We start from the raw sequence: 26,421 nt of genomic DNA, 5'->3' as shown, positions 1-26,421 counted from the left end.
TTTCAAGTATTGCATGTTTCTATTAGATGAGTACAATTTTCAACTATTTGTGTCAAGTTGCTACATGTTTCATCTATGCACATTACTGTAATCTGTATACATTTTTTACTTAAAGCTGTGTTGCAATAAAATCTGAGGATAATCATGGACTTCTAAATGGAAGTCAAGCAAACAGTATCACATGCACGCAATAACTTGAACTGTGCTGGGCACGTATGTAATAACCAGAAGAGCTTTGAAGCAGTAGAGGGTCTGTTGGTTTCTGAAGTGACTACTTAGTGACAAAATAGTTTGCTAATTTAAGTACCACACATTTAACCACCAAAAAGGAGAAGGAACAGTCTTAAGTATTCAGCAATTGACATGCATCATTATAAAACAAAAATTTTATTATAACTCTTTAGTGTGAAAATTGACTGCTACATCATTTGACTGTCTGAGAAATGACAGTTCTAGTGAATATCCTAAAAAAAGTCTTCACAAGTCACAACTCTTATATTGCTCTCTTTTTATCTGTAATGCAATACATCACTAATATATCAGGAAAACATGAGTCACGTTGACCAAGTTATGTTCACATTTTTGACATGTCTGTGTACAGAGTAACATTTCCCACTTCATTTTACCAGCTATTACAATTTAAACTTGGTATGTACTTGTTTACTGCAATAGTTTTTCTTCCCCACTGATTTTTTTACATATATAAAATAATAATATTTTATTACAACCTCATTTTTTCCTACTATTCTATGTGGTGACTGTAAATTAAGATGTTTCCACAAAGCATCTGATGGATCCTGATAGAAATCAATTATTACAAACCTTCAAATTCTTGCACAAATTCAAACGTCAAATTATGACGACAAGAATTTCAGTATGGGGACAACAAACAAAAATAAAGCAAGGCAGCTATCCATTTGTATCAGATTAATGCATGGAACATAAAAATTTAACAGCACAGGTTCCGTTTCCTCCAGCTTTTGACTACTGCTCATCTCTGGTTCACACTTTCAACACCCAAGACTTTCACCTGCAGTTGCAGCAACATCAACTATTTCATCATAGCTGTAGGAGGATGTGTTTGGGTGTGTCTGTAAAAGTGGTATTTAAACTAAAAAGAGTGGTTGCTCAATAGCTAGTAAACACTGTCCATGCCACACATCCATGTACTAGTCATAGGTTCCCTTTTTCATTTTTATATAACTATATCTTATTAGAGCTTTTTGAGTGAAATGCCAGTCTCTGTACACAGTCTTATTTTCTAGTGAAAAGCATCAGCATTCCTGTGAGATAATAAGTACTGGCCAACCACCATTTCCCAATATTATTGCTATTTCCCTTAACCTAATCTTAATTTTTACAAACTTTTTATTTTGTATTTCAACCTGGCAGTTTTTAACAACATACTCCAGAAAATTAATGTTTTATCTCTTAATGTTTTGTTTGATTTGTGTATATCCTCTCTGTTCTTTCTTCCCATCACTGCAATTTCTCTGTTTCATAAGGTGAGGAGGCCCAGGGCATTTTATATGGCTACTGACTGTTATATGCTATGTCTGTGTTAAAAGTAACACACTCCTGTTCCATTATTCCCCCTCCCCAACACATACCTTCTGTGTGCTATTACATCCTACCAAACAGTTCCTAAAAAGGGCCACCATTCATAACATATATTTAATTTTACTACTATATAAGAGAGAGATATTCTCTCTACGAACCTTGTCAGATTTCACCACTTGAATATTATAGTTTGTAAGAAACGGTCTTTATGGCCTAATTTAGAAAATTCCTCATACAAAACATTAATAATGTATGTGATTGTGAAGATAACTGGTATTTTGTTCCTATCAGCTCTGCATTAAAATCACATATTTTTTGTGACAGAAAACTTCAATAATAATAATAATAATAATAATAATAATAATATAGCATTATTCCAAAACAACAAAATTTTTCCCACAAATAGTTCATAAGAATTTCACCTAGCTCGTTGAAATAGTTTTTACTTCTCTAAATCATTATTACACGTTTCCCTCTCAAATTATTATGTATTTCAATATAAATGCCTATAGGAAGCTCAATACACTTGAGACTTACTACCTCTCCCACCAACACCTACCACATAAAACTAGATACAGAAAATGTAATACATCAGTCAGTAGAAGGATAGTCATGACTGCTTACAGTTTGTAAAGTCAAATGATATGTTACATTGTATAAAAACATATGCTCTTTGACATTTATGACACAAAACTTATCTCAAGTTAAATACCATAGCATATTATTGCATCTATTTTTAACAGTCTTCTTTTCACTTCTCAAATGGAATTAATCAAGGATTCATTTTTATACTTTTTACATTGTGCACAAATTTCAACTCTTGAGTAACAAATCATTCAGAATACATTACAAACAGATACACAAAGGCACAGGTACTTACAAATAATAAAACCTGAAAACAATGCTCATTACGCTCTGGAGATAAATAAAACCTTCGTTACTGAGTTTTATTTTTCAGAGTTTCACTAAGCTATTTATGATGTCACTGACAGCAAATGATTACTGACAGATACTTTCTAACTGTGATGCTGGAATATATCAGTTCTGCACAAATTACCGTTTGTTTGATACACTGTTTTGCATGTGTGGCACTCAGCTGTCTACTGAACATTCACTGACATGTGCGCAGTCGTTTTGAATGTCCTGGTTTGTCTCTGTAACTGGCAACAAACCTTGCCATAAAGAATCAGCGTGGACTGAGTGGTTCATAACATGCCTTGCCATATTAGACTTATGCTTGAAACCCTTGCCACATACTTCACATTTAAATGGCCTATCTCTTGAATGAGAAGGAAGATGCCGTGCCAGGTGAGACTGTGATGTGAATTTCATTTGGCAGACAGGGCAATACAAAAGCCTTTCCCCTGAATGCACTCTAATGTGAGATGTTAGATGTGATGAATGGGCAAATAGTTTCCCACAAATGCTGCAGCTGAAAGGTTTCTCACCTGAATGTTTTCTATAATGAGATTTTAGTTGAGATGACTGAGAGAATGCCTTTCCACATTGTTCGCACGAGAATGGTCTCTCTCCAGTGTGGACTCTCCTGTGGACTGTTAGATGAGATGATGTAACAAATGTTTTCCCACATTCATGACAAGAAAAAGGTTTTTCACCCGTGTGCTTTCGTAAATGTACTACCAAGCTTGTGGAACGTGCAAACTTCTGGCCACAGTGAGCACAAGAAAATGGTTCTTCACCGGTATGGATCCGCATATGGACAGTCAAGTGGGATGATGAAACAAATGCTTTACCACACAACTTACAAGGAAATGGTTTCTCACCAGTATGTGAACGTATGTGAACTGTTAACTGGGATGATGAAATAAAACGCTTGCCACACTCTATGCATTTATATGGTTTCTCACCAGTGTGAGTTTTGAAGTGAACGCTCAGCTGCGAGGAAGACACAAATGTTTTGCCACATTCTATGCATGCATATGGCTTTTCACCAGTATGTATTCTCCTATGTATGGTTAATTTTGATGAAGACACAAATGCCTTTCCACAATCAGGACACCCATATGGTCTTGTTTTGTCAGTTACATCTTCTGCAGGAAATTTCTGGGCACTTCGTTGTGGTGCTTGTCGGCGAATATTACTCACAGCTGCATCATCTTTCTTGAGTGTAAGTAATTGCTGACGAGTTGCTGCATGACTTCTACTCCTGTAAAATAAATAAAATTAAAATGTGTTGAAATTTCCACATTGCAAATTGGGAAGCTGCAATCAATAGAGTGTAAACAATAAAGAATATCGATGTGGTTCTTGAAAATTTTCATCAAGAAGAGCAACATCAGGCAAAAGGATTAAGCAATTTTACTGCTAACGCAGAGTGTGTCATAATCGATTATACAACTTTGGAATGATATAGAAATTTATTGAGATAACTTACAGAATCGATAGATGTGTCACTTTGTAGCAAACTACCTCAAGTTTCACAAAAAGTGTCAAGTGTCATGTTGGTTCAATGTGACTACCACTTGTGATGCTGCAAACATACCACCAGTAATCAATTTCTTCCCACATTTTTTGCAGCAAACTGGGCACAAATTGTGCAACAGCAGCTTAGATTTGATTTCTCAGGTCAGTTAAATTGTTTGGTATGGAAGAAACACACACATGGTCTTTAATTAAACCACAGAGAAAGAAATCCAGTGCTGTCAAAGCACAGTAAGCATGCTCTGCACAAGTAAAAGTAGCCATTTTAATTGTGCAGTATCCTGGTACTTCTGGTGGCAGAATGCGGTGATAGTGCACTACATGAATTACACTTGATGTTGCTTGCTACAAAATGACACATCTACCAATTCTGTAAATTATCTCAAAAAAATTCTATACCATTCCAAAGTTGTAAAGTCCTTTTTGACTCACCCTTTATAATGCTCTAGATCAAAAAGAACTATTAGCACAGTATTTTTCTTTGATAACAGAAATATATGAAAAAAAATACAATTACTTTCTGTCAACATTAATACCCACAGAGCACTATTTTTGAATAGACCTAAATGAAGGAAGGAAGCAACTGTGAAAGAGCATTGCTTGCATTTGACTTTTTGATTTCATTAAATCATAGAAAACCTAAATAGGTATGGCAGCCAAATAGGGAACTGAGCTCAGAACCACCTGGAAATGAGTCTAACGTCCTGAACAGCCAACACCAACCAACCTGACCACAGCAGTATTCAGCTAAGTATCAAAATCCGATTGACACAACAGTTCAATTACACGGAAACATAAAGACTGGCCAGCTCTTAGCTTTTGGAGGTGTAATTTCAAGTACTGTTGGTAGAAACACTTAAAATTAGAAGAAACTTTCAAATTTTCAGACCTTTTATATTTGTTCAAAAGTGACAGATTAGTTGGGGAATTTGAAAGAAAGGAGGGGCAAGATTGAGAGTGACCCCCTGTTGTGCAAGCAAAATTACCAAACTTCTTGCAGAGAACTCTTTAAGAGTCTTGTAATTTTCCCACTCACTTTCCAGTACATTTACTCTTTAACTGTACATGCTTCTGATGATAAAACAATAAAACACTATGTCAGTTGAACTGCGATTTTTTCAATCACAATACAAGACACAAAAATAGCACTCACCAACAAGTTTCCCTCTTGTCAATGGTTCAGGGTGGAGTTATGTACTCTGTTCCAAAGGTGTTCACAAAGCTTACATGTTAGATTAAACAAAAACTGGGAATATGTCATTAGTTGTGCTAATACTGCTCATCTAGTTTGAAGATTCCTTTTACTTGCCTATGAAGTAACAATGTTAACTGTAAACACACTTCTATTATTACATTTCTCTGCAAAACTTTTGGACAAACTAGGTAAAGTAACACAATATGTTTTATAATATGTTAACTAATCAGGACAATGAAGAAATGTGGGAACATGTCAGAAGTCTCCCAGTTGCACACAGAAAGTTAGACATCACATGGCATGAGGTCAGTGTGACTGTAGCAACCAAATGGGACTGGCCACATAACAAAAGACAGTTGAAACAACAAGAAAAGACAGTGTGTTCAATCAGTGAGCAGTTACTCTGCATTGTGGTGGTTTTCTTCATTACAAAATGGCCTGGAGATAACATTTGAATGACTTCACTTGGGAAAGAATCATAGGGAAACTGGAAGAAGGATGAAGTGTGATGAGGTATTACTCACAGCAATTGTTTCACGTGCAGGGAAAGTGTTCTGGACCACAGGCGCTGCTGCCTGAGGGGGAGGAGGTGACGACCACAGTAAACTATCAGCAGCAAATGATTGATACATTGTGCAGCATGCAAGATAGACCTCATATCAAACAGCAGGTGCAGTTGCAATCACATTTAACACGACTACAAGGCACACAATCTCTCAGTCCGCTAAGGCACAGCTACTCCATGGGGGATGATCTCTTCGGCCAATGGACAGCATGTTGTGTTCTACAGGCAACCGCACATCAGTGGCACTATTTGCGATCATACCAAGATCATCAGGACAATGCACCCAGGAACATTGTTGAACATCATCATTTTGGTGGTCCAGGTTTTATGGTGTGGGGAGGCATAATGTTGCATGGGCATACTGACCTCCAAACCTTTGCACATGGGACACTTACCAGTCAACATTATTGTGACACCGTATTCCTTCCTGCAGCGGTGGTGGTGTTGGTTAGTGTTTAACATCCCGTCGACAACGAGGTCATTAGAGACGGAGTGCAAGCTCGGGTTAGGGAAGGATTGGGAAGGAAATCAGCCACGCCCTTTCAGAGGAACCATCCCGGCATTTGCCTGAAACGATTTAAGGAAATCACGAAAAACCTAAATCAGGATGGCTGGAGACGGGATTGAACTGTCGTCCTCCCGAATGCGAGTCCAGTATGCTAACCACTGCGACACCAAGCTCGGTCCTTCCTGCAGTGACTACAACTTCACGTTGTAGCCAGATATGAGAATCAAGACAGTCCGATCAGCTGCAGCACCATCTTCCTACCTCTACCTCAGCCAATCCACCAAAGAGTTTAATAACAACAACATCACCAGCCACAGCTTGCCAGGAAGGCTCGCCAGACAGGCTGACTCCAATATGTCTGACAGAGGGTGAACCATTGCTATCTAGAAGTGAGTCCTGCCTTCGGTCACCACTACACTCGTGCAGGTGTAAACACTACTTGTGGTCTGATTTAAATGAGCACACAGACCACTACAACCAGTTTATCTCAGTGTGCTGTAGGACAAGGACTCAGAGATCAAAAAGCCATTCCAGCATATCTGAATATGGCTTTACTAAGAATACTAAGAAAAGTAGGAATATCTTTCCCCTAAGCAAGAGCGAAAAGAAACATTTAAGATTAACTGAGTGGTACAAACATTTCATCTGAAGCAATAAATGTTGGGTTTTTAATGAAAAAAGTTCAGTACACCTTAAACAGGTAAGTGTCCAGACCTTAAACAGGTAAGTGTCCAGCAAAGTTGTGAGGGATGGATGAGACCCACCGTGGTTCAACAGCCATGTTAAAAAGATACTACAAAAGCAAAGAGAGCCTCACTGCAAATGCAAATGTATCTAAAGCCCCACAGACAAACAAAAACTAAATGAAACCAAAATTAGTGTAAGAGGAGCCACGTGTAGAGTGTTCAACCAATTCAAAAGTAAAATTCTACCTAAGAATCTGTGTGATGATAATGACATTGAAAGGCCCAAATACTAAACATATTTTACAAGGCTGCTTCCCAGAGAGATCATACTGTTGTACCTGCTTTAAATCTCTGCACAAATGACAAAATAAAAGACACCAAAATAAGAGTCCACAGGATAGAAAAGTAACTGAACTTGCTCAACAGAGGAAAGGTCATTGGACATGACTAGATATTGGTACAATTCTAGACAGACTATGTGAAAGAACTTTCCCCTCTTCTAGTAGCAGTGTACCACAGGTCTAATAGGTCTCCAGAGGAGCGAAGAGTTTGTCATGATTAGAAAAAAACACAGGTCATACTTGTTTTCAAGAGGGGTCCAACAGACACACAAAACTACAAGCCTCTATACGTGATGATGTTCTTCTGTAACATTTTGGAGCGTGTTTTATACTTATGAATTATGGTACTTCTGGAGACCAAAAATCTCCACTGTAGGAGTCCATGTAGGTTCAAAAAATAATGATTTTGTGAAATCCAACTCTGTCTGTTCATACATGACAGTCAGACAGGAGTAGATACAGGGCATTCAATACAGTTCTGCACCGCTGCCTAGTGATCAACATATGAGCATGCAGAAAATCATAAGCTCAAAAGCATTTTTTTTACACGTCAAGTTCCTAGGGCCAAATTGAGGAGCAAATCTCCAAGGTCATTGAACATGTCAGTACATAAAATTACAACATAAAAGTAATAACAGATAAAAATAAAATGTTTATGAACCTGAAAAAATTCAAGCCATAAGTTTAAGTAAATGCAATCAACAATACAACAAGAATCAGCTTAATTTTTCAAGGAACTCCTCGACAGAATAGAAGAAGTGACCCATGAGGAAACTCTTCAGTTTCAATTTGACAGCACTTGGATTACTGCTAATATTTTTGAATCTGAGTGGTACCTTATTGAAAATGGATGCAGCACTATATTGCACACCTTTCTGCAAAAGAGTTAAGAAAGACCGATCCAAATGCAGGTTAGATTTCTGCCGAATATTAACTGACTGAAAGCTACTTGTTCAGGGAATAACATAAGATTGTTAACAAGAAACGACACTACATCTACATCTATACTCCACAAGCCACCCAACGGTGTGTCACGGAGGGCACTTTACATGCCACTCTCATTACCTCCCATTCCTGTTCCAGTTGCATATGGTTCGCGGAAGAACGACTGCCGGAAAGCCTCCATGCGCGCTCAAATCTCTCTAATTTTACATTCGTGATCTCCTCAGGAGGTATAAGTAGGGGGAAGCAATGTATTCGATACCTGATCCAGAAACGCACCCTCTCTAAACCTGGACAGCAAGCTACACTGCGACCCAGAGCGCCTCTCATGCAAAGTCTGCCACTTGAGTTTGCTAAACATCTCCGTAACGCTATCACGCTTACCAAATAACACTGTGACGAAATGAGCCACTCTTCTTTGGATCTTCTCTACCTCCTCCGTCAACCCGATCTGGTATAGATCCCACACCGATGAGCAATACTCAAGGATAGGTCGAACGAGTCTTTTGTAAGCCACCTCCTTTGTTGATTGACTACATTTTTTAAGGACTGGTACCCGCCTTACCAACAATTAATTTTATATGATCATTCCACTTCAAATCGTTCCGCATGCATACTCCCAGATATTTTACAGAAGTAACTGCTGCCAGTGTTTGTTCCACTATCATATACTCGTACAATAAAGGATCCTTCTTTCTATGTATTCGCAATACATTACATTTGTCTATGTTAAGGGTCAGTTGCCACTCCCTGCACCAAGTGCCTATCCGCTGCATCTCTTCCTGCATTTCGCTACAATTTTCTAATGCTGCAACTCCTCTGTATACTAAAGCATCATCCGCGAAAAGCCGTATGGAACTTCCGACACTATCTACTAGGTCATTTATATATGTTGTGAAAAGCAATGGTCCCATAACACTCCCCTGTGGCACGCCAGAGGTTACTTTAATGCCTGTAGACGTCTCTTCATTGAGAACAACATGCTGTGTTCTGTCTGCTAAAGACTCTTCAATCCAGCCACACAGCTGGTCTGATATTCCATAGGCTCTTCCTTTGTTTATCAGGTGACAGTGCAGAACTATATCAAACCCCTTCCGGATGTCAAGGAAAATAGCATCTACCTGGGAGCCTGTATCTAATATTTTTTGGGTCTCATGAACAAATAAAGCGAGTTGGGTCTCACACAATCGCTGTTTCCAGAATTCATGTTGATTCCTACAGAGTAGATTCTGGGTTTCCAGAAATGACATGATACACGAGCAAAAAACATGTTCTAAAATTCTACAACAGATCGATGTCAAAGATATAGGTCTATAGTTTTGCGCATCTGCTCAACGACCCTTCTTGATGACTGGGACTACCTGTGCTATTTTCCAATCATTTGGAACCTTCCGTTCCTGTAGAGACTTGCGGTACACGGCTGTTAGAAGGGGTGCAAGTTCTTTCACGTACGCTGTATTGAATCGAATTGGTATCCTGTCAAGTCCAGTGGACTTTCCTCTGTTGAGTGATTCCAGTTGCTTTTCTAATCCTTAGACACTTATTTCGATGTCGGCCATTTTTTCGTTTGTGCGAGGATTTACAGAAGGAACTGCAGTGCGGTCTTCCTCTGTGCAACAGCTTTGGAAAAAGATGTTTAGTAGTTCAGCTTAACGCATGTCATCATCTGTTTCAATGCCATCATCATCCCAGAGTGTCTGGATATGTTGTTTCGAGCCACTTAGTGATTTAATGTAAGGCTCAGAACTTCCTAGGATTTTCTGTCAAGTCAGTACATAGAATTTTACTTTCGAATTCACTGAACGCTTCAGGCATAGCCCTCCTTAAGCTAACTTTGACATCGTTTAGCTTCTGTTTGTCTGAGGGGTTTTGGCTGTGTTTAAACTTGCAGTGAAGCTCTCTTTGCTTTCACAGTAGTTTCCTAACTTTGTTGTTGAACCACGGTGGGTTTTTCCCATCCCTCACAGTTTTATTCGTCATGTAACTGTCTAAAACACATTTGCGATTGCCTTGAACTTTTTCCATAAACACTCAACATTGTCAGTGTCGGAACAGAAATTTTCATTTTGATCTGTTAGGTAGTCTGTAATCTGCCTTCTATTACTCTTGCTAAACAGTTAAACCTCCTTCCCCTTTTATATATTCCTATTTACTTCCGTATTCAGGTATGCTGCAACAGCCTTATGTTCACTGATTCCCTGTTCTGCACTTACAGAGTCGAAAAGTTCGGGTCTGTTTGTTATCAGTAGGTCCAAGATGTTATCTCCACGAGTCGGTTCTCTGTTTAATTGCTAGAGGTAATTTTCGGATAGTGCACTCAGTATAATATCACTTGATGATCTGTCCCTTCCACCCATCCTAAACATCTGAGTGTCCCAGTCTATATCTGGTAAACTGAAATCTCCACCTAAGACTATAACATGCTGAGAAAATTTATGTGAAATGTATTCCAGATTTTTTCTCAGTTGTTCTGCCACTAATGCTGCTGAGTCGGGAGGTCGGTAAAAGGAGCCAATTATTAACCTAGCTCAGTTGTTGAGTGTAACCTCTACCCATAATAATTCACAGGAACTATGCACTTCTACTTCACTACAGGATAAACTACTACTAACAGCGACAAACACATCACCATCAGTTGCATGCAATCTACCCTTTCTAAACACTGTCTGTGTCTTTGTAAAAATTTCGGCAGAATTTATCTCTGGCTTCAGCCAGCTTTCCTTACCTATAACGATTTCAGCTTCTGTGCTTTCTATCAGCGTTTGAAGTTCCAGTACTTTACCAATGCGGCTTCGAAAGTTTACAATTACAATACTGATTGCTGCTTGGTCCCCGCATGTCCTGACTTTGCCCCACACCCTTTGAGGCTGCCTAGTCCACACCACACAACCCCTTCTACCCGTGTAGCCACCTGCTGCGTGTAGTGGACTCCTGACCTATCCAGCGGAACCCGAAACCCCACCACACTATGGCACAAGTCTAGGAATCTGCAGCCCACACGGTCGCAGAACTGTCTCAGCCTCTGATTCAGACCCTCCACTCGGCTCTCTACCAGTCAGTCCTGTCGACGATGATGCAAATGGTGAGCTCTGCTTTCATCCCGCTAGCGAGACTGGCAGTCTTCACCAAATCAGATAGCCGCCGAAAGCCAGAGAGGATTTCCTCCCATCCATAGCGACACACATCATTGGTGCTGGCATGAGCGACCACCTGCAGATGGGTGCACCCTGTACCCTTCATGGCATCCGGAAAGAACCTTTCCACATCTGGAATGACTCCCCCCAGTATGCACACGGAGTGCACATTGGTTTTCTTCCTCTCTCTTGCTGCCATATCACCCTATTATGCACCTGATGTTGGAGCTCCCAACTGCCAGTAATCTCACCCTCTGCAACCGCCCGGATCTTGCAGACTGAGGGGCAACCTCTGGAACAGGACAAGCAGCCATGTCCGGCCAAAGATCAGTATCAGCCGGAGACAGGGCCTGAAACCCGTTCCTCAGACAAACTGGAGAGGACTACCGTTCAGCCCTCCGGAATGTCTTTCGCCCCCTGTCACACCTCGAGATGATCACCCACTCTATCACGGGTGAGGGGTCAGCCTCAATGTGGGCAGTGTCCCGGGCAGGACTTATTGGGCGAGCCAACTGTTCCTGAGCCAAAAATATCCTTTTAGAATGGGAAGAGTTACCTCAAAATATAATACCATACAACATAAGCAAATTAAAATAAGCAAAGGAGACTAATTTTTGTGTTGAACGATCACTCACTTCAGATATCATTCGAATAGTAAAACTGGCAGCATTAAGTCTTTGAACAATATCTTGAACATGGGCTTTCCACAGCAGTTTACTATCTATCTGAACACCTACAAATTTGAACTGTTCAGTTTCACGATCATATGCCCATTCTGTGAAATTAAAATGTGGGATTTTGTTCAATTGTGAGTTAGAAACTGTAAAAATTGTGTCTTACTGTGATATAGCGTTTATTTTCTACAAGCCATGAACTCATGTCATGGGCTACACTAGTTGAAACCGGCCAATGTTGCACACAACATCGTTTACTACCAAGCTAGTGTCATCAGCAAACAGAAATATTTTAGAGCTACACATAATACTAGAGAGCATATCATTTATATGGAACAGGAGTGGCCCCACACTAATCCCTGGGGCACCCCCGCCCCCCACCCCCCACTTGGCTGTACCCCACTCGGACCCCACATCACAGCCATTCTCAACACTGTGAATGATGACCTGTCTGGCAAACAGAACACAGTATGTCATTCTCAACAGACTGAAATCTTCAGAAGTGAAAGTGATTGGATAAAACTCAAGGAAGTGTTATAACACTATTACTTTTCATAATATATTAAAATGACCTAGTAGACAAAGTCAGAAGTTCAATATGGCTTTGCGTGGATGATGATATTGTGTACAGGAAAGTTGCAATGATATAAAATTGTAGTGAAATGCTGGGGACGGGATTGACGCCTTATGCAGGGACTGGTAATTCACCATTAACACAAGCAAATGTAACGTATTGCACATAAATAGTCAAAAAACTCTTTATTTTGTGAGTACACAATTGCAAAATAACCACTGGAGAAGTTACTGTTCAACAGTCTTTCTCGAACTATTTAGGGACACAACTTGGTTGGAAAAAAAAATATCTCCCATCTCATTGCCTCATTCATCAGTTTTATGATGAACTGCCTACCATTTTGTTTACAGTAGCAGATATTAAGCATGCTTCTGCATGAAATTTGAAAACTTTGCAATGAAAATAGGGTTCCTTTTGAGTATGCATTACGTAAATGTTAGGTCATACAATGCTGTACACTGGTAGTAGCTAACATAGTTAAATGCAATAATGGAAATTCCAGGATGGAACAGTATGTAAAACCACGTACCTATAGCGGTCTGATGTATGGAGTAAAGAAACACGTAGCGGTTGTGTGAGTGAATGTTTGTACATTTGCTAGAAAAAGAGCAAGAGCTCAAAAGATAGCACAAAAAGAGTTTCGTGTTATGTGTTTCTATGCTACACACACCAGTCTAACATTTTAAATTGAGATGAGATCCATATCTGCCTCCAATCCCGAGAAAATGGATTGTATATAGTGCATTCACTTCCAATAGTGCATGCAGACACTACAGTGAAAATGAAATATTCATAACACCCCTCATATCTCGTAAACAGTTCAAGATATCAAAACAAGTTTTGGGCACATGACACCATGCAAAGCAGAGAGTATTTTGTCACATAGTTGACATGAGACACTTTCTTATCTGCCATGATATATGAAAAACTACAGGTTTTTTTATTCAAAAAAAATAATTATTTTAAGGGCTAATGATAGATAGTGAAATGAGAATTAGTAAGGATTTGCAACAACCTAATTTTTCATAAGCTATTAACTTGACTTGTCCTCAGTTTTTTCTTGTATGTGATGCATTCAAAAAGAAACGAACTAGAGGCTATAACATGAAAACTGCTGAAAGGATCATAATGACGTTGCCTGCACCAGGAGAGGACCCTACAAGAGCACTTACGTCCAAAACTTGTCACTAGAGGAACACAGATGCACACCCACATGATGACAGAGCAAGCACGCACACACTTTGACCACCTACTACACTCAGTCTGCTGCAAACAGCGAAATGGAGGCTTCAAAAGAAGACCAAAGGAGTGTAGTGCATTTCCTGACAGCAGAAGGAATGTGGGAAATGGAAATTCATTGAAGAATGGTACAAGTGTACGGAGAGCACTGCACACCTGTTGCATTTCGATGCCCCATCCTATCCCAGCAGCGATGGCTGCTACCATAACTTCTGGCCTTGAGTAATGAGGGCATCCACCTGTCAGACAATGGTGTTGGTAATGTGATGTGTCATTCCAGACCATGCATCAATGGCCAAAAACATCCATCCTTCCCAGAATTGCTTGTGCAATGTTTTAATTTTGCAACAGATGTGCAGCACTCTCCATTCACTCTTGAGTGAATTTCCATTCCCCACATTCCTTCCACTGTCAGAAAATGCACTACACATCTTATCTTTTCTTTTTTTGCTTTCCTTTTCTTTTGAAGCCTCCATTTCACTGTTTCCAGCATGACTGAGTGCAGCAGACAGTCAACATGTGTGTGTGCTTGCTCTGTTGTCAGGTGGGTGTACACAAATGTCCCTCCAGCAGCAAGTTTGGAACCACAGTACTTTATAGGAACCAACCATTCTTCTTAAGGTAATGACATTATGATGCTTTCGACAGTTTTCATTTTACAATCTTTGGCTTGTTTCTTTTTTAAGGCATCTTACATAACAACAGACTTTCAGGATTCTGTCACAATTGCAACTACATTACTTGAAACTGTGTAAATCCTGCTGTGTTTTGATGAAAGAAGCTAATTTTAACATAACGACAAGAGAAAGGATAAAAGGTTTAGAAGTCAGGTGAGAATAAACTCCTCCTCCTTGTGCAATTTCAATGTAATCTTGTACCCCACAGTGGTTTTAATAATGAATGGTTGACATGTTGGACTATTGGTCGGACCAACAATGCGATCATTTGGAGACTCACTAGTTGAGCTTACAAGTTTTGCATGTGATCAAGCTTTAGCTTCCACCTCAGCTGCACCTTCCCTACTGCACTGTCTACTGGCAACTAGTAATGCAACCCAAACCATTACCTCACCCCCTCCCTACTATTCTGTTTGCACAAGTAGGTGCCAAGTTGTAATTTTGAACACTCTGCATCATGGAATGGCCTCCATAAAACACAAAAACAGAAACCATCCTGATTCATAACCACTCAACCATGAATCACATGTGCAAATTATTCAGAGCTGCACCCGTGTCATGCACAAATCATTCAATTACGTCCCAAATGTACTCATTAGGACTGATAACAGGTAACTGGAGTGAGGCAGGGCACATAAGCTAGATGCTACAGGCAAACAAGTAGATGCAAATGATGAAACAGTAAGTTTCTTTATTTTTCACTGGTGAAAGATGATGGCAGACATATCTGGGAATTTGTTTCATCCTGTGTAAGTAATCCCTACACAAGAACACCTCCACCATCTGTTTGAAGAGTACCCTTTTACAAAGTGGTTTGAACTGCATCATGTTATTTTAAATATGTTCACACTCTGTGATCCGGAAATGCCAAAATGTACCATACTCATCAGTACAGATAACCTTTCTCCTTACTCTAAGTGTTCCATGAAAGCGCTCTCAAGTCCATTTAATATTAGTGTTCTGGGGCATGCCATTACCGATGCTCACTGGTTATTCTTATCCAGCTCATAAATGGCAAGTGATGAGCTAGACTGTGGCTCATCTTGTGAAGTTATAAAGGTATATTGAATTAAATAATTATATATTAAATCCTATTATAATAATACAAAATATTTAGTTATATATAATTATATATTTTATTATATAATAACCTGTTCTAAACCAAAAACATAAGTAATCTGCAGAATTCAGTGTCGGACAATGTCATCAAAAAACTGTTGTTCACAGCAGTTATTAGTGGGGGTGGAGTTTCCAAAATATTCAAGTACTAAAACTACGTCCTTCACATTGCAGCACAATGAAAGCTGGTGCTTTGATGACCTTGGAGGTGAAGTGCTCCTTATTTGATAAAGCTGTGATTAAATGTTTCAATATGGTACGTGTTGCGCAACCTGTGCTCTGCTGTCGTAACAACGGACAGTACAAACTCTGACATCTCAAGTCACAGGACAAGGTGAAGTATTCCTTCTGCCAATGTAACAAGAGCATTCTGTGTTCTATACAACTACTGCTAATTAAACTGCTTGTTTCAGCTCTTTTCTTCAACTTTTCAATAAAATAATAATAATAATAATAATAATAATAATAATAATAATAATATCAGACTGTGGGTTATAAGAAAACTAATACAGACAAAAAACTGACAGCTGGGAAAAACAATCTGAGAATGGCACTGCAAATAAAGTGGAACAAAACAGCCTGAAGAGAGAAAGAAAATTCATGCAGAAAAAATGAGAGCTGCCTAAAAACTTATAAAAATGAATCGTAAGACTCTGTCTGATACAAACATATAAATATGATCCAAATGCACATAATATATAAATTATTACTATTATAATAATAATAATATATAAATTATTATTATTATTATTATTATTATTATTATTATTAGACTGTGTAAATGTACCACATTCATGAATGTCCATCAGTAAAGTAATTAATGAGTCTTAAATATAGTACAGATGCAAGTCGTGTCTCCAAAAGTGGGTATTACCCTGTTGTCTGTACTACGCTACAATTACAGTCAGTTGACACCTAAGCACAATGGATTTAGAACCATAACAAAGACTATGTTTTATTTACAGCCTTTCTTTTTCACTGATGTGACTAATGAGTATTCCTAATTTAACAGTTCAAGGCACTCTGAATTGCCCACTTCCTTCCTCTAAGAAATATGCCTCTACACCCCACCTCCCCCAACACGACATTTTCAGTACTATACTATGATGCATTCATAATAAATTATGGATACTGCGGTGACTGCCACTTCACATTGTAGCTGGATATGAGAAGTAAGACAGTCTGAGCAGCAACAGCACCGTGTCCAACACTGGCACCTCAGCCAATTTGACAAGGGATTGACATTAACAACAACAACAACATTAACAACAACAACAACAACAACAGCCACAGCATGACAGCAAAATTCACCACCTGGACAGACAGGCTGACTTCAGTACAGCCAAAAAAAGAGCGAATAATCGTGACCTGGAAGTGAGTCTTGCCTTTAGCCACCACCATGCAAACACAAATACAAGGGGCCTTATTTAAAGCAGAATGCAGGCCACTACTGTCAGTTTATCTCACTTTGCTGTGCTATGCTGCTACTTACACCAAAAATAGAGAGTTATGGCCATGCTCTGAATTCTGGACTAGCATTATGGTGTATTGTGCCATTCACCGTCTACGTTTGGCTGGACTATCTGCACACTGTTAAGCAGAATGGACTTTGCTTTGTGAACTGGACTTGTATTTTTATGGTGTGAGTAATAACTGTGTGTCAGTATGTGATTTGTGTTCTTTCTGTCATAACACAGAAACTGGCACAGCCTAATAATGGAGTCAACTCAGGCATATGACCATATTGTTCAAGTGATCACTCAACGGATGGCTCAGCAAAAGAAACTGATGTAGGTGCAAGCACAGGCCCACAGGGAGATCATGGCTCAAACGCAAATTATGATGCCCTGAATGAAATTTTCACTCTGCAGTAGAGTGCAAGCTGATATGAAACTTCCTGGCAGATTAAAACTGTGTGCCAGACTGAGACTCAAACTCAGGACCTTTTCCTTTCACAGGCAAGTGCTCTACAATCTAAGCTACCCAAGCAGGACTTATGACCTGTCCTCACAGCTTTAATTCTGCAAGCACCTTGTCACTACCTTCCAAACTTCACAGAAGCTCTCCAACAGACCTTGCAGAACTGGCACTGCTGGAAGACAGGATATTGTGGAGACATGGCTTAGTCACAGCCTGGAGGATGTTTCCAGAATTAAATTTTCACTCTGTGCACTGATATGAAACTTCCTGGCAGATTAGAAGGTAGGAGACGGGACTTCAAGGTAGGACATGAGGTACTGGCAGAATTAAAGCTTTGAGGATTGGTCTTCAGTCGTGCTTGGGTAGCTCAGATTATAGATCACTTGCCCACGGAAGGTAAAGGTCCCAAGTTTGAGTCTCAGTCTGGCACACAGTTTTAATCTGCCAGAAAGTTTCGTATTAGCACACACACAGCTGTAGAGTGAAAATTTCATTCTGAAACATCCCCCAGGCTGTGGAAAGCCCCGTCTCCACAATATCTTTTCTTCCAGAAGTTCTAGCTCCGCAAGGTCTCCGGGAGAGCTTCTGTGGAGTTTGGAAAATAGGAGATGAGGTACAGGTGGAATTAAAGCTGTGAAGATGGGTTGTGAGTCATGCTTTGGTATTTCAGATGGTACAGCACTTGCCCACAAAAGGTAAAGGTCCCAAGTTCGAGTCTCGGTCTGGCACACAGTTTTAATCTGCCAGGAAGTTTCAGGATCCCCTGTTACAGCAACAGCAGCCGCAGTCACCATTCTTTCCTTCGTATGACGAAGCCACTGAGGAATGGGGTCTGTATGAAAATCATATTCAGGAGAACTGCACAACTTTTAAGGTAGGAGATCAAGTCATCAACAAATCACTTTTTCTTTCATGTTGCAGGTCTCAAATTATATACTTCTGGGTAAATTAGCACCATTGACAGAGCTTTCAGTATTAGCTTTTTCTCAGTGCATATTGTTGGCAGCACTATCATGTTGTTTCGGCATGGGTAGAATTTCATCAGTACATGAAGTTTCCTACCACTCGTATAGGGCGTGGGCAACCAAACACCATGTGCTCAGTAAAAAATCTCATTTTGCGATGGCCACACATAGAGAGTCTTACACAGATGACATGGTGTGAGACATGATCATTTGATTAGCCCTGGATAAACAGTTCCAACACAATGTTCAGCCGTGTTAGAATAGGTGCTCACATTCACACAATCACATGGTGTTTTGAATGCAGTTAGAAATATGGGAGAACATTGCAGCAGTTAACCATGACCTGGAAAAGCTGTATATGCAGGATCAGGATGATGAAAAAGCCACAATTCAATCTCGCCCGCAATGGTAGATTGCAAAAACTCTGTACCTGTGGCGAACCTCCAAAACAAAGTCCAGAAACAGGGGTCCACTTCTGTCATGCTCTGATTGTTTTAAGAAACATTGTCAGGATTAATTCCAAGACAAATGGAACTTTTGCAACATTTGAGACCAACAGGGGCACATACCATCTGTCTGCAGAGTAAAAACACACTGCCCCTTTTCCCCAGCAAAGCATACTCATGGATGTTGCGAAGAATGAGTACAGTAGATGATCACCGGCCAAACTTTTTATTGACATTACAATTAAGGAAAAGGCAATCCAGCTACAGGTGGACGCTGGTGCTGTAGCCAGTTGAAGCAATTAGCCAACAAATGTCGGACTGGGATAACGAAAGATGACTCCCACACAGCGGCAAACTGTCAGCTACAACAACGGCGAATTCCGTGGAAGGGCCAAATCACTGTCTTGGCTTTGTACATGAACATAGGCCAGAAATAACTTTCTTACTAGTGAACAGTAATATCACAGAAACTTTATTTGCCCTAGATGCCTTTCAAAGTTTTGCCTTCTCAATCCAAGATCCTGTAAAAAGTGTAGAATAATGCCAATTTAAAGAACCAGACAAGTTATGCAATGCCTACCACCAAATTTTTGCTCCCAGATTCGAAAAGGCCAAGTTTTTTGAAGCTCACATAATGCTCAAGCAAACGGAGAAACAGCACTTTTATAGGGCTAGCCTGGTGCCGATGTCCCTTCAGGCCCAGGTAAAGGAGGAACTGACCAGTTGGCTCAGTCAAATGTTACAGAACTTATCACCACCAGCAAATGCACCATGGTGCTGGTTGTGGTCAAAAACCCATCCAGGAATTTATGGCTCTTTGGAGACTTCAAAGTGACTGTCAGCTCTCAAATGGAGGGGGACACAGGTCCCATTCCTAGGCTGGAGGAACTTCTCACAAGATCAAGTCAGGACAGGGACTTTTCCAAAATCAACCCAGATGAGGCACATCTACAGCTTCCCTTAGACCAGAACTCTCCAAAAACTCCAGTCATAAATCCATAGCCAATGCTTCAGACCATAGCGTGGAAGCAGTACACAGTAACAAAAATGCTGATGAATCATAACAGCCCATCACTTTTGCATCCAAGTCATCGAATGCTGCACAGCAGGGAAATTTGCAAATAGAGAAAGAAGAATTGGCAATCATGTTGGCACTAAGGAAAAAAAGAAAAAAAAAACAACTTGTTTATCTCTATGGATATACCTTTCAACTCATCACTGACTACAAGCCACTGGTCGCACTGTTCAACCCGGATGGCAAGATTCTGGACAAAACTACTCACCTTCTCAAGACATGAGTTTTACTACCAACGGCAGCAACATCACCATGTTGAATAAGGCTTTACATGCAGCCACAGGACAATGTGTTGTGACTCAAACTGTGCGCAATGGGCTGCATCATGCGCAACTTCACTCCCGACATCCTTGGTGAGATCCATCTTTGCAGCCACAGCACCGTGCAGTGCAGTACATATGGGCCCAACAACATGCCGAAATAGACCACTCAGGATTGGCATCACATTCTCTCATCATATTATCTCCATCAATGAGTGGCATACGCTTTCTACCAGACAATCATCGGAGACGTGTTTGGAGGAAACCCGGTTGGGCTGAAAGCCTTAGACACACTGTTCAACAAGTGCAGCAAGGTGGAGGTTCCCTGATGTTTCGGGGTGGCAATATGTAGGGCCGACGTACGACACTGGCAGTCGTGGAAGGCACCATAACGGCTGTACGATATATGAATGCCATCCTCTAAATGATAGTGCAGCCAAATCGGCAGCATATTGGCGAGGCATTCATCTTCCTGGACGACAATTCATGCCCCCATCGTGCACATCTTGTGAATGACCTCCTTCAGGATGACGACATCGCTCCACTAGAGTGGCCAGCATGTTCTCCAGACATGAACACTATCAAACATGCCTGGGATACATTGAAAAGGGCTGTTTATGGACGACGTGACCCACCAACCACTCTGAGGGATCTATGCCGAATTGCCGCTGAGGAGTGGGACAATCTGGACCAACAGTGCCTTGATGAACTTGTGGATAGTATGCAATGACGAATACAGGCATGCATCAGTGCAAGAGGGCATGCTACTGGGTATTAGAGGTACTGGTGTGTACAGCAATCTGGACAACCACCTCTGAAGGTTTTCTGGTTTTCATGAGCAATAAAAAGGGTAGAAATGATATTTATGTTGATCTCTATTCCAGTTTTCTGTACAGGTTCCGGAACTCTAAGAACTGAGGCAATGCAAAACTTTTTTTGTTGTGTGTATAGGTAACAACAGTCAACTGAAGATGTGCTACATCTGTTCTTGAGTTTGTACAGGTCCACGCTGATGGGGCAAGAAAAGTCCAGCTCCTTGACAGATGCCAACACCGGATCCTCTTACATTTACCCTGCAGCCCGGCCACTCACCAGCGCTGCCATTCAGCAGGTACCGGACAGAAACACCAGTGTGGGCACAGGGGTAGGACAACAGTCATCCCTGTTCCTGGTCACCATCATTCATCAGTGGGGGCAGAAGGTCTTCATCCATGTGGGGGACCAGGAAGTCATCTGCCACACCATACAACTTCACCTATGACATGGTGACATCCCTCAACAGACCCACCATTCCCACCTCCAGTCTCACAACCAATATCTGGCTCCCCTTGCACCTCAGTCCTTTCCACCCGGCCTCCACATATCCGGAATCTTTTATCATCCTCAATATCAACATGTCTCCTGCAGGCTTACACTGTCCTTTGTTTTTATCGACCAATGCTCATCCCCTGCTGGAGCCTCTATGGGACCTGCCAGGACCTGCCATCACTGTTCACCGACTCCCAGCAGCCGTCTTCCATCAGCCAGGTCGCTCCTGAGCAGCCTCAGGAACCGTCTTCGCTGGAGAGCCCAAGACAGCGATGGCTCTGCCACCTTTCAGTGACCATGTCCTTGCACCTCCTAGGAGCTGTCAGCAGTTCCACCCACGCTACTTTCAGCCCTACAGTCTTACCCCAGCCAGCCAACAGCTATTGTGGGACATGGACGATCGAACACTGGGAGACGACCGCAGATTGCCGGAGAAAATCAACTTTACCCACATCAGGAACCCATAGAACTTTGATTGCCACCAGGGCCCGGGTAGCCACCCCCTCCCCTCCCCCCCCCCCCTCGCCCTCATGAAGGGATAGGGGTGGAAGGGTGCAGTTACTGCCACTCCACATCATAGCCAGATATGAGAAGCAAGATAGTCTGAACAATGAAACCACCGTGCTCGGCCAGTCTACCAAAGAGATTAACAACAACTACATTAGCCACAGCATTTCAGGCAGACATGCCAGCTGGCCAGGCAGGCCAGCTTTGATACAGCCAACAGAGGACCAACCATCACAACATGGAAGCGAGTCTCACCTTTAGCCACTACTACAGTCATGCAGGTTCAAATACTATGAGCGGCCTTTTTTAAACAAGCATCCAGGTCACTGCTGCCAGTTTATCTCACTTACCTGTGCTACGCTGCCACTGATGCCAACGATCGGGAATTATAACAATGCTCCGAATTCTGGATTAGCATTTTGGCATATTGCTATCATTCATTGTCTACGCTTGGCCAGACTGATAGGACACTGTTTATTGGAATGGACTTTGGCTTGTGAATTGGACTTGTATTTTCATGGTGTGATCAATAAACATGTCAGTAATTGATTCTGTGTTCTTTCAATTATAGCAGATTTTCTTTCTTTTCAAAAATACGAAATTATATCAAAACTTTTATTACTAAAAAAGTAAAAGTAGATCCAAAACTTAAAGACTGCTACATATAGATATGCAACTTTTTGCCTACTTCGTTTACTTTCGCTATTTGAATTTTATTTTCATCTTGCCTATCCATTTTTCCTGGAACCCCATTTTTATTTTTTCATTCATGCAGCATTTTGATTTAGTAATTACTTTGATTATGTGTAGATTATTGAATAGTTTCTGGTCTCTGTTCTAGAAATATCTTGATATTCTGCAGTACTCTGCTTCATTCTGTCACAGTGTGTATGCACTCATGCAAAAGCAATGACCTATATAAAGGCAGAGACTTGTAATCTTGACCTCATTAGCACTCAGTCAATTAATTGGTGTCATAAGCTGTCCTTTGATGTGTTCTGAAACTTCTTCACAGCTATATATAGTGGTGGTCTTGATTTACAATGCCAGTGGTATAGCAGTGAACATTTTACATGATGATATGGGTTTACCAGCAAAGATGCAAAATTTGTTACATAGTGTTTCCTCAGTTCAGTAATAAAAGAACATTTGGTTTCAATCCTTCTCATGGCGTTCTTATTCATAATTTCTGATATTCTCTCCAGCCAATCAAGCACACCCACGTATCTTCTACTAACTTTAATAATTTCTGTTATGGAAAACTCGAAGACTGTAGGTGCATAATGAATACTCAACAATGTCCCACCTGAGAACTCTTTCACACACATAATTTATAAATTTTCTTAGTAAACTGTAACCTAGCATTTGAATTACCTATGAAAAGTTTATATGATCATTTTATAGATATCTGAATGGTTTCAGCAAGTTTTCTGATCAGTTACAATGGCACTACTAATGTGTTATTGATGCTACATTCAAACAATAAAAGATATCAGTTGCTAAATAAAAGTTTTTTCAGGAGATGTATGTTCTCTTGTTTAGTCTTTTCCGTCTTAATATAATCAAGAGCACTAGAAATTTAGAAATAGCTACTAAAATCTGAGTCATGAGGGAAATTAGTGTACTGAAGAATTAAATGAGCAACCAGACTTGTTTTTTCTTTTTTTTCGGAATATGTCAAACATTTTGTACTACAAAAGATTCTCACCGCAAAGACCTGTTGCGTTCGCCACTGCTCCCTTTCTTGCCCTCAGCATTCTCCTGCACAAAATATCCCTGTGCTTCCATTTCATTTCCTGTGTGAGAAATAAAAAAAAAATGTATCTGTTTTAGGTGTATAAAATACAAACAAACAAACAAAAAATGTTGAAACATACAACCCAACTAAGATCAAACACCACACAATTACACAAAACATATGCTGTATGTAGCTAAATCAACAGCACCCTTCTTCAATCTTTTTTTAATGGAACTCACTGGTCAACTGAGGGAATCTATTTCATACCTTTAAAGGTATGATGATGCTAGGATCTACTTATAAATTGGGAGCATTTAAAACAGCATTGCTTTTTGTGGCAAATTCTTCATTATTAACATCATATGAATCTATTACTACAACTCAGTATATAGTGAGGGGAAAATTAGCAAGTTAAAATACCCATTATGGCAGTTAGTCTATAGGTGTTGTATGAAAGTTCTGGTGGAATGTAAATGCTTTTAGATTTTTCCAGAGAATGATCTTCTGTTATCCAAAAGCAATTACTCTATAGATATTAATTCTGTAACAATATCCCTACTAGTTCATGATATTTTATTATTAAAACAGTGCCGGGAGAGGGAACACGTACCTGCAATAAAAATTCAAGGAACACTGCTACCACAGATCACATACACAAAATTTGTTATACCATGGAAGATGTCAGTATACTGTCAGAGAAAGAGATCAACCATTTGACCACCACTGCTGGATAAATGTCTTCTCTGCACTTTTCCATGTATCATGGTCTTCAGCATTGTTTATCCATGTTGCTCATGCTGGATTTCTAAGATCAACCACCATTTTTACTATACCATCATCGCCATCTCTTCACATCTTTTGTATTCCAGCACAAAATTTCCTTAGTCCATTTACGGTCGATTCATCTCACCAGGCCTCACTACCTCCACCTCTTTTAGTTCAATTATAATTATGTATTCCACTCCCCTGTTCCCTGATCCATTTGTTTGCTTTCCTTTTCTCATAGTAATTCTTACAATGCATCTCTCCATTACCTGTTGAGCAACCAATAGTAGTTCATGCATTTTGCATTTCTGCTCCATGTCTCACTGTGTCAAAAGTGGCACAATACAATGAATGTAAGTTAACCATTTCAGACACACTGGAAGTTTCATTTTGAAAACTTAATTTACCAAAAGAATTTATATACATATACCACTACAGGAGCTGTATTCCTTAAATAATCAACAAGTCTGAATCGTTAGTCTTGTACAAGCCTGCTATGACACCAGTTATACATTTAAATGGCAGCTGTACATGTTACAAGTAAGCACCTAAAAACTGCAAATTGTCAAAATCAGCTGACTGTATGAAGTAAAAGACTGTGCTCATAATACAATTAAACTGGAAAATGGTAATGTCCTTTAATAGAAGAAGTTACTAATAATGATCTCTATTACTTTAGTTTTGAATATGTGGGAATTTCCAATCTCCTATCTGATGTAGTAGAAGTATAAGGTGTTAAAAGTCTTTTGCACCAGAATAAAAATCTCCACTCTGAACCATAGAAAGTGATGCATAGTCTATTTGGAGGAGTCATAAAGTTAATATAAATAGGTTTAAAACAAATTACAGTCACCCATTTTTGACAATTCCTTCAACTCCCTATGATATCTTAACCACTGATTATTATCAATCTATAAAGAAATGCACATGATGTGATGTTTCTAAACCATTTTCATACTACAAGTTATCATAATAAAGTTATCAGAATAAAACTATATACAAAACTTGATATGAGCATACTCAAGGGAGGTGTATCACATTAAAATAAGCAATAATTCACCATCCTGGAAGATGATTATTACATAGTCATGTACAAAGGTACTTAGCCAAACAGCAAAAAATTTTGCAGCTACTGAGAAGCAAAAGAATAGAAAATCTCAAATGGAATGAGGCATCTATTAAAGAGAAGACATGAGTTTCAAACCAATGGTAATAGGAACTTGATAGAACATGGTGAATTGAGCAAAAGTATTTTGCTTTTGGATCCAAAACATCATGATGTACATGAGCGTCCATTTACCAGTGCTGTTCAAATGAAACTGTGAATGGCAATACACATAACAACTGCAGAACAAACACAAATGTCACAGCATTGACTAAATTTGCCAATGATGATACCTTTCAAATAATAAAGGAAAACATGTATGGCACAAAAAGTTCATTTCGGTCAGTTATAATTAGACTAATCTTGTGATAACTGTTGATGCAATACCACACACAACTTATAATTACAACAAAAGTTAAAGATGCAACAAAAGTTAGAGGTGTTTCGGTTGTCTGTTCAGTAATTATTCTACTGTTTTAAATTATATCACTGCACTGTAATCAGATACGATGTTTTGTAAATCTAATTGTACATTACAGTCAGTGAGGCCATTCACTTCTACATAAACACTTATACCACTAAGTGTTCACCTAATAAATGTTTTCTATTACTGTACCGCTGTCTTGTGTAATTCTGGTGTAGTTAACAACAACACACATATGTTGTACGTGTTATG

The 26,421-nt window shown here is 39.8% G+C and overlaps 1 protein-coding gene across 5 annotated transcripts in view; it reads right to left on the bottom strand.

Annotated features, from left to right (window-relative positions):
- Window positions 1–371: 371 nt before the first annotated feature.
- The window catches only part of LOC126281418 (gastrula zinc finger protein XlCGF17.1-like), an 82,679-nt gene continuing 56,629 nt past the window's right edge, over window positions 372–26,421 (bottom strand). For all 5 annotated transcript variants that reach the window (XM_049980358.1, XM_049980357.1, XM_049980360.1 and 2 more), the window contains 2 exons: window positions 23,846–23,933; window positions 372–3,727 (listed from right to left, as the gene is read on the bottom strand). In XM_049980358.1, coding sequence (XP_049836315.1) covers window positions 2,653–3,727; window positions 23,846–23,933 — 1,163 coding nt within the window. In that variant the 3' untranslated portion in view covers window positions 372–2,652. The remainder of the gene's footprint in view (window positions 3,728–23,845; window positions 23,934–26,421) is intronic.

This window comes from Schistocerca gregaria, chromosome 7 (genome assembly GCF_023897955.1).
Source record: "Schistocerca gregaria isolate iqSchGreg1 chromosome 7, iqSchGreg1.2, whole genome shotgun sequence".
Taxonomy (NCBI): domain Eukaryota; kingdom Metazoa; phylum Arthropoda; class Insecta; order Orthoptera; family Acrididae; genus Schistocerca; species Schistocerca gregaria.
This window is presented reverse-complemented; position numbering and strand designations above follow the sequence as displayed.